We start from the raw sequence: 9,196 nt of genomic DNA, 5'->3' as shown, positions 1-9,196 counted from the left end.
AGTGCTTAGCGCTTAACAGGATCAGCCCCTTGGCAACTCGCATGCTGTCCATCACCTCAGATGCCTTACAGTTTTTAAATTATGCAATGCCCACCATATGTAATTAGCTAAGTAAGCTGCTTTCTCTTAACCTCAAATGTTTGTAATGCTTATAATCCCGGTTAGGTGTCTGTATAAAGGAGCTCCTTGTTAAGGGCAGAGGGGAGGAATTTTCTTCTATAAGGAAATTAGGCCCTTGACCAAGATGTAAAGCCAAAGGTTTGAAAGATTGCTTTTGTTTGGCAACTGTTTGAGGGGCTGTTTTTGAAGGTCTCAGTGTTTAAATTACTCAGCGAGTCGTCACTGGGCACAAGCTGTATATGGAAAGCCGCTTGTCCATGGTGAGTCCTGTCCCAGTGAGCTATGGGCATCCTTACTATTTTTATTCCGAGTCCCTCCTTACTCCTGTTTCAGCAAGTTTAAAACCAGCATCAAGTGCTTTCCTGGGATGAAAAACTGGGAGTTCATCAGCCAACATGGAGTTTCACTTTTGGCCCATTTCCCAGTTGGGAAAGCTGAATGTTTCGGTGCTCTTGGTGGTTCTTGTCGTGTTTCTTTTGATTATTGACTTTGTGAGAAAGAGGCGTCCCAAGAATTTCCCTCCTGGGCCACAGCTATTTCCTCTCGTGGGAACCGTGGTGGATTTAAGGCAACCTCTCCATCTTGAGATGCAGAAGGTAAGACCTTCCTGGACATTTCTCCTACTAATAATATTGTATCAGTGATTTTTGTCACTTATCAAAGGCAAATCAAGGGCAACTTCTGGTTTACAATCTATAATCTATAATATATATCTATTGTATAACAACAATGTAGACAACTATTGGGTTTCACCCTTACTGCCCCCCCCCCCCCCCCTTCCACAGGAGCTGGACAGCTTGATCAGAAGAGATTTTGTATCAGAAGAAGGTCTGCATATTCCTCCTTTTTCTTCCCATTTCATCACAATCATTTTGTGATCTTATGTGCTGTTTGCAAGTACCCTTCTGGTGACTGACTTTTAGTCTCTTGCTTTGATTTAAAAGAGGACCCCATCTCACCTATCTGAGCCGTTAGCAGGACTATCCCTTAGGGAACAGGGACAGTATGCTCAGGTCATTTTATCAACATGTATGATTATTACTAATAAAATTAATCACGTTCATTTACATGCAAGCATGGGGAGAGCTGCCCATTTGATCCCAGGCTCATTTCACTAGCCACCATGTCAGTTCAGGGTGACCATGCATGTCCCCTCCTGCAGAGTCACACTAAGGAGCGTGCACATTGAATTCCTTGGCAAATGAGGACCCAAGAGAAGATATAATTGTCCTCTGCCCTTATACATCAGGGAGCTAAATGCTGAAGAGGAGAGGCTAATGCTAGCAATGTCCATGCAAGGAAAATGGCTATAAATTGGCTATAAATGCATTCAGGCTTAAAATTAGAGGAAGTTTTCTGAGCATCAGCAGTTGGACCCACTTTCTAACTGTGACAGCTGGAGCAAGAAATCTCACTACTTTAAAGAAAGTTGGAGAAATGGACTCTGTTTTGTCTTGCTTTCAGCAGCAAGAGCCTGGTCTTGGTGACCCAGGTGGAGCCTTTACCTCCTGCACTCTTTCTTTGAGGAAGAGAGAAGGAGCAGATGTCTGTCAGCCACAAAGTCCTTGGATTCAAGTTAAATTGACACAACAGCCTGGTGAAAGCAACATGCAAACCATCCGTGCTACACCACAGCTCACTAATATTTCTTATGCCATCTCCAATCTGTGAAATAGTTTAGGTTGGGTTGGACTGTGGAAGACTTGGGTTTGGATTTGTCCTAAGCCCAAGCCAGTGCTCCAAGTGGAATTAACTCAAACTTAGATCCTGGGTCTCATCTAGGTTCATTTTGAAAATCTCCATCTTCTTGCTCTCAGAAAGTGATGGACTCTCTTTCAGCTTACTGCGAGGTATGGGAACATCTTCAGCGTGCAGTTCGGAGGTCTGACTTTTGTGGTAGTCAGTGGGTACCAGATGGTGAGAGAAGCTCTTGTCCATCAGGCTGAGATATTTGCAGATCGGCCACATATTCCACTTCTCCAAGAAATTTTTAGAGGCTTTGGTAAGTATAGCTTTCAAGATTTTGGCAGAAATTTTTCATCTATTTGCAATGATAACAATTAGAGTGAAGGAGGCTGAATTCAACCCTCAGTAACCGTGCCAATAAAAGCTTGTGTCTAGAGAAAGACTGAACTCAGCCTAATAATCTCACAGGTATATATTTGAATCTGTCTGGGATTTAGGGATGACATGGGGATCAACATGATGTGTTGAGTTGGGCGAAAGACAAGAAACAAATGCATGCTGCCCAGTGCCCTTTGGAGAGTGTTTCCCTTGGATTTATCTCCCCTTTGCTTTCTCTCCTTGGCTACATGTAGCTCCAGAGGCGGGTCCTGCTGCTCCTGCTGCAGCTCTGCCAGCAGCGTGATCGTACTCACAGTATTTTGGCTTACACCTTCTTTTCCCACGCAAAGTGACAAAGTAGAAAATCCATAAAGCTAGATATTTAGCATAAGCCAATTACTCTCAAATTTTAATTCCCAGGCGAAGCTACAGCTTCTCAGTATCTGCAATTCTTGTTTGCTTCAGTTTGAGGTTTTTAAGACCGATGGCCATTTCTGAATCCTGTCACTCATGCTCCACACAGAGATAGCTTTTGTTTGCCTGTTTTTCTACAGGACTCATATCCTCAAATGGGCACATATGGAGGCAACAAAGAAAGTTTGTTTCAGCAACACTGAAAAGCATTGCGGTCAGTTTTGAGTCAAAAGTGCAAGAGGAGAGCCGGTACCTCGTGGAGGCGATGGAGGAGGAGAAGGGTAGGCGGTCCATGGGCAGCACTGTGCCCAAAGCTTTCAGCCAACCCCTTACCAAATGAATTCACACCAGTGTGACTCCTAATATGCAGGGCAACTCTGCAGTAGCCCAGATCTCTATCTTAGTCTTCCAGATTGTGCTTTTTTTAGGTCTGCCATTTCAATTCTCCCTTTCTAATATTAAGCAAATATATTCTAGGTGCTTTTTAAAATCAGTATGTTTATGTGTCTAAGAAAGACCTTTCTATGGCCTGCAAAAGCAGAAATGCAGCTCTCATGATATTGAGCATGTTTGCTCGGAGGCTCAGTTAACCTCTGCTTGTCCTTGGTTTTGCAAAGTATTTTAAAACTTGTTTAGTCAGGCTTTCCTTTTGTATCATGCACAGATGAAGCGTGTGCTTTGCTCTTTTATGGTCCGGCTTTTAAGAAGTGCCAGAGAGATATTAGTAAGAATAATTTGTATGTTGGTATATGGGTGATGTTGCATTTCAGCTTTAAATAGAAGCAGATGGGGTTTAGCTAATTCTATGGAGCTATATATAGTAAACAAGAAAGATCTAAATAGGAATTGTGAAATTATATACTGAACTTGCTCCATTTTAATTGCTGTTGCTCTGAACAGGCCAAATACTTCACGTTGCCAATTGATTATAGTCCTTTATAGTCCTAATCAATAAACTAATTAAGCTGCAGTTTCAGGCCTTTCTTCCCATTAGTAATGACAAATAGTGATCTTGTCCATCACTCTGGTATCTGAGCACCAGCCCAGCTTAATTACTTTCTCAGAGAGTGGAGAGATGAGCAGTGCTATGCATGGTGCCTTGCATCTCAACACGATGCTCCCCACTGCGCCGGAACAGCTCAGGGCTGTGCTGGACTCATTACAGATATTACTCTCTCCTGTCATGGCAAGTAGTGATCTGGATTTTCTAAATGTGCCCTGGGAGATGGTGGCCTCTGCTCAATAGCTCTCATGAGGAAAGCAGATGTGATGAGCATCATGCCATGCTCTGCTCCTGCAGGGGCCGATGTGCACCATGTCTGTTGTCCATATTGCTGGATTTTCCTGCTTGAATTTTTCACGGTGCACGGCCAAAGGCCAGTACAATGACATATTTACAATGTGATTGGTCTTAAGCTTCCTGCCTCAGCTAAAGCTTTAAAGGGACCTTCTCTTGGTGTTTAAGATGGACACCAACCATCAGTTGGAGCAAACAAATCCAACAGCCATAACTGCTTGTTTCCACTGGGAAATGGCACAGATCCTTCTTCAGAAGCTCTGTGCTAACGCTGGGGTGTGCCACAGCCTAGATAAAAGGGGATGTCCCCCGAGAAAGGATGCTGGGGCACACAGCACACAGCTTTTAGAGGTGGTGGGGACCCTAAGGCACACGGTGAAACCTCAGCATCAGCATGAGTAGGTAGTAGGTGAGGCCTTACCCCATTTTCACATCTGTTGATCTGGAACAGAATGCTATGTCTGAGATTGAAAACCAAGCCTCACAGCTATCATTTTGTTCCCCTCAGGACAACCGTTTGACCCTCATTACAAAATTAATAGCGCTGTTTCAAACATTATCTGTTCCATAACTTTTGGGAACCGTTTCGACTACCATGACAGCAACTTCCAGGAATTACTGCATTTGCTTGCAGAAACACTGCTGCTGATAGGAAGCTTCTGGGGCCAGGTAAAACCAGTCTGCTGCTTTTTTGTAACTTCAGCTCCATCTAAGTGCTTGGAAATGAGTTTCTGAGGTACTGAAGGAATCTGCTTTTCCCTGTAGAAAAAGAGTCATGTTGTAAGAGAAATGACCACGGGTATTAATTTACATGAGGCTGGGTTAATCCATTAAATCCATCAGGAAAGCAAGCGAGTTAAAATGATTGAGGCACATGGAGAAAAAAACACTGTGGGATTGTAAAGTCAACCTTGTACCAAACAGAACAGAAGAGCAATGGAAAAAAAAAGGAAAAAACCACCTTATATAGACCTACTTTTCGTCAAAAAGAAGAGAAAATAGTAGCACTCAGTCAAAATTGCCATCTCCCCCCTTCTGCCCCTTTCCCAACCAGATTCTGCACTGCTTTTATTGTATGCCAAGATGAATGAGAGCCTAAGTTTGTTACGAAAACAGATGGCTCTGAGGGCTGCCATAGCTTCCATATTGCCACACACCTTGGACCAGACAACTTGGTCCCTCCCAACCCCAACATCAGTGGGCTCCTCCTCATTGACTTAGTTGACCTTTGTATCAAAACTGAATTATCCTTTGAGCAAGTGGAACTGATAATTTGCCTTACCATCTCAACTGTGAGATCTGACCTTTTTTCACCCCAGTTAGTGCTTTTATGCTCTGTTTGATTTCTCACCAGCTGTATAATGCCTTCCCCTTGATAATGAGATGGCTACCAGGGCCCTTCAGGAAAATCTTCAGACACTGGGATAAACTTCAGCGTTTTGTGAGGGGAGTGATTGCAAAACACAAGGAGGACTTGGACCAGTCTGACTTGGGAGATTACATTGACTGTTACTTAAAGGAAATAGAAAAGGTGAGAGGGAAATACCTATGGCCACCTAAAGCTTAACCCCCAAAATGAGCAGACAAGACTCAAGGCAACTTTGTTAGAAGAGCTTCTTTCTCCCTTTCCTCCTTCATGTCAGACTTGCACTGTCTTTTTTTCACTCAAGTTTAAGGGTGACACCAACTCCTATTTCCACGAGGAAAATCTGCTCTGCTCCACACTGGACCTCTTCTTGACTGGCACAGAGACAACAGCGACCGCCATCCGCTGGGCTCTGCTCTACATGGCCATGTACCCCAACATTCAGGGTAGGGCCACTGATGGGTCCTTCATCACATAGCCCAGAATCAGATAAGTGAAACAGAAAACTGAGAAACTGAGTTGGTTCCAGGCTCATCACATAGGATACATGCAATGGAAATGCTAAGCCACTGCTTGAAGCAGTGATTGAGCACCTGGTGGGAAGGCAGAGCCAACCCAGGGGAGCTCAGGTGCATGTAGTGAACCCGAGTGACTGGAAGGGGTGGAACCAGGATCCACCCTTTCCCAGATGTCATTTAAGGGTTGGCAGTGGTGGGTATTTTGTCTGAGATCTTTGCCTATCTGAGGACTGTATGAGCCTTCCTGAGGTGAGTGGTTTCTTTTTGCTTTTTCTGCACCTGCTGCTATTACATCTGAGCAGCCCACCCCTCACATTAGTATAAGACCTTGCTGTGTAACAGCTGTGTCCTTCTTGTAACAGGCAAACCTGTGGCCCAGCTTGATCATTCAGAACTTTTTGAGCACAGACTTATTTATTTATTTAATATATATTTCTGGTTTCTGTAGAGAAAGTGCAGCTTGAAATTGATGCTGTGATTGGCCAGTGCCGCCAGCCCACCATGGAGGACAAGGAGCGCATGCCCTACACCAACGCAGTGCTGAGCGAGGTGTTGCGAATGGGCAACATCGTGCCACTAGGAGTGCCCAGGATGTCCACCAATGACACCACCTTGGCTGGCTTCCACGTGCCCAAGGTGTGCCCAGGACACAGCCCTGCCCTCACCCTGCCAGCACAGGGTCTCCACAGCCCCTAACCCAAACCTCACCTGGAGGCACCAGCCTGCAGCATCTTATGGCATCTCTCATCTGAAGTGAACATGAATAGTCCTGATAGATGCTGTAGTGCTGTTTGGATCTTACCTCCTTATGGAAAAGTACTGTAAGATTCTATTTGGTCAGTCGTCACTTTCATTTTTTTAAGGCTTATCTCTCAAGTTTTACAGAAGATGACTTCCATGCAATTTGGGAGCAGAGGTCCAGGAAACACAGGAAAGCAAACAGTTTGCATTTGTTAATTCCACAGAGTATTAAAGAACATCTATTAAAAGTAGCCCTCAATAAATGCCAAGTAAATAGTTATTGATGTATGTGCACTGTTCTGACATTACGAAAGCAAATATGAGATTTGGATAGATTGAGTCTCTTGCACAGACGTGATCAGTTGCTTCTTGGCAAATTAAAAATTAAAAGTTCTGGGCAATTTTGCTGCATGTTGATTAGAACACTTCTTCTTTCTTCTAATGGAAGATAGGGAGGTAAACCAGATACAGTAAAGAAGTGAAGCAGGTTGGTTGACAATTACTTGGTTGTTTTCAAACCCTACGACAAGACAATGTGATTGAGTAAAAGTGGATTCATATTAACATCACTAGTGACAACAGCACAAGGTACAGATCAACAGCATGGAGGTAGACAGTGGCACATTGAAGTGAACAATCCTGCAGGCTTTTGCCCTCATTTAACAATGTTGGTTAGGAAAAACGTTTTGTGTCTTAAAAAATAAATCGAGTAGCTTACTTCATGTGTGTAGGAAAGAGCTAATAATAACCCAGTCTGGCAGCGTGTTGGTTCTTCATGCAACCTCTTGTTTCCCACACACTTGCAGGGTACCACGCTGATGACCAGCCTGACTTCCATAATGTTTGACAAAAACGTGTGGGAGACTCCAGATACCTTCAATCCTGAACATTTCCTGGAGAACGGCCAGTACAGGAGGCGGGAGGCTTTCCTGCCCTTCTCTGCAGGTAGGAAGATGGATGGGGAGATAGTTTTGCTTTTTGTAATGCTTTTTCTTCACCCCCACTGGAGTGGGGGAGAACTGTTCCCAATCTGATAGCAACCCATGGCTAGCATTTCCCACAGTGAAAATCCCCCAGCAGTTAATACTGACTGCTCTGGGCAGGAGGGAAATCGATTTGTTATTGCAGGATGAAAAATAAGGCTTTTTCCTCCTGTGTGAGCTGCATTAATGGGTGCTTGTTTTATTGGTTTGGGTGGTTTCTTTTGAGTGTTCCCCCTTTGCTGATATGAATGGTTGCATCTCTCTCTGCTGAGCTGGGAACTTCTGGGGATGCCTTGTGCACGATGTGTGGGTGAACATTGCCACCTAACCTTGCTAGGAAGAAAAGCTCCTGCAGCCTTTACAATGCAGAACGGGTGAGAGGAGTCTGGATGATGCAGAGACCCCCAGCCAGTGCCCTTCATCTGCAAGCATTGTCCTCCTCTATGTCCCATGGCACCACTGAACCCACCTATTCCCTTTCACAACACCCTCCCCTCTGTAAGAATAGCAATTCAGGATGAAGCTTAAACTCTGCTCTCAACTGAGTGTGGTTTTTCTTGCTCCTCTTCCAGGCAAGCGTGCCTGTCCTGGTGAGCAGCTGGCCAGGACTGAGCTCTTCATCTTCTTCACTGCCCTGCTGCAGAAGTTCACCTTCCAGGCTCCATCTGCCACCGTGCTGAGCTTTGCCTTCACGCTCAGCCTCACGCGCTGCCCCAAGCCCTTCCAGCTCTGTGCCCTGCCTCGCTGCTGAGAGCAAGATGGAAAGCATTCCTTTCTCAGCTGTCCCATTAGGTTACAGGCTGCAGTGCTGGGGCTCCACACAGCCAGCAGCTCTGCATGGTGTGTGGGCAGTGGGGAGGGCAGGAGGGCTGCATTCTGCATATCACAGTGAGGACTTCTCCTCTATCCCCCCAACCTTGCCCTCCTACTCCTTTCCCTGATCAGTTTGATAAAATACATGAATGAAAAAGCCTTATTACTTCATTTCCACCCTCAGCGGCTCAAGTGTCTGTCAGTTGTAAGCCATGAGCACACTTGTGCTGGCTGTGTCTCTTCTATAGTGGACACATTCATCACCCAGAGACCATTTTGCAGTCATTGTATCTCAATGCTACTGCACAGCAAATGGCCACAGGCTGCATGATCACAGGGGGTGGCTGTCTTTGCACGTTCAAGGCCTAGGCTCATACCCATCACTTTAATGGACATTAGCTGCCAGCACAGATCCTGACCTTGGGGCTGATGCAGTGCATGTTTCCCACCATACATTGTTGTTGCTTTGAAAAGGGAAGTCAATACCCAAGCAAACATCTTTGCAGAGGAAATATAATTTCCTTTTTTCCCCTTCCATATGCATATAGGAAGTTAAATAAGATGGTAGAAGCATCTTCTACTATAGGCTGACCCATGGATGTCCAACTTTGTCTCTGTTGTCAGGGGCCGACATAAGGCAGGAGGCACTACTTTTGGAGCAACCTCATAAAATATATAACATAGTTAATGTATATAAGTAACAAGAGTTATTCTAACTTTTTAATATTTTTTATTTAAACATTTTAAAAAAAGCAGTAAAACCCTAAAACCAAGGTGGGGTGGGGGGGATGTGTGGCCTCGTTGTGCCACCGATGCATCAGCCTGGTTCTATGGCAGGGCTGCAGCTCTCAAGGTGTTCACCACAGATTTTGGATGAGGT

The 9,196-nt window shown here is 44.8% G+C and overlaps 1 protein-coding gene across 1 annotated transcript; it reads left to right on the top strand.

Moving 5' to 3' along the window:
- The first annotated feature begins 347 nt into the window (after positions 1-347).
- LOC107317696 (cytochrome P450 2J2-like) lies at positions 348-8,473 on the top strand. The gene is made up of 9 exons (XM_015870652.3): positions 348-716; positions 1,960-2,122; positions 2,739-2,879; positions 4,404-4,564; positions 5,250-5,426; positions 5,566-5,707; positions 6,228-6,415; positions 7,327-7,465; positions 8,076-8,473. Exons 1-9 carry the CDS (start codon positions 516-518, stop codon positions 8,252-8,254), a joined length of 1,491 nt encoding a protein of 496 aa, XP_015726138.1. The 5' UTR covers positions 348-515; the 3' UTR covers positions 8,255-8,473.
- Positions 8,474-9,196: the final 723 nt, after the last annotated feature.

The sequence above is a fragment of the Coturnix japonica genome, chromosome 11 (assembly GCF_054131305.1).
Source record: "Coturnix japonica strain WE chromosome 11, WE-NBRP24, whole genome shotgun sequence".
NCBI lineage: Eukaryota > Metazoa > Chordata > Aves > Galliformes > Phasianidae > Coturnix > Coturnix japonica.
This window is presented reverse-complemented; position numbering and strand designations above follow the sequence as displayed.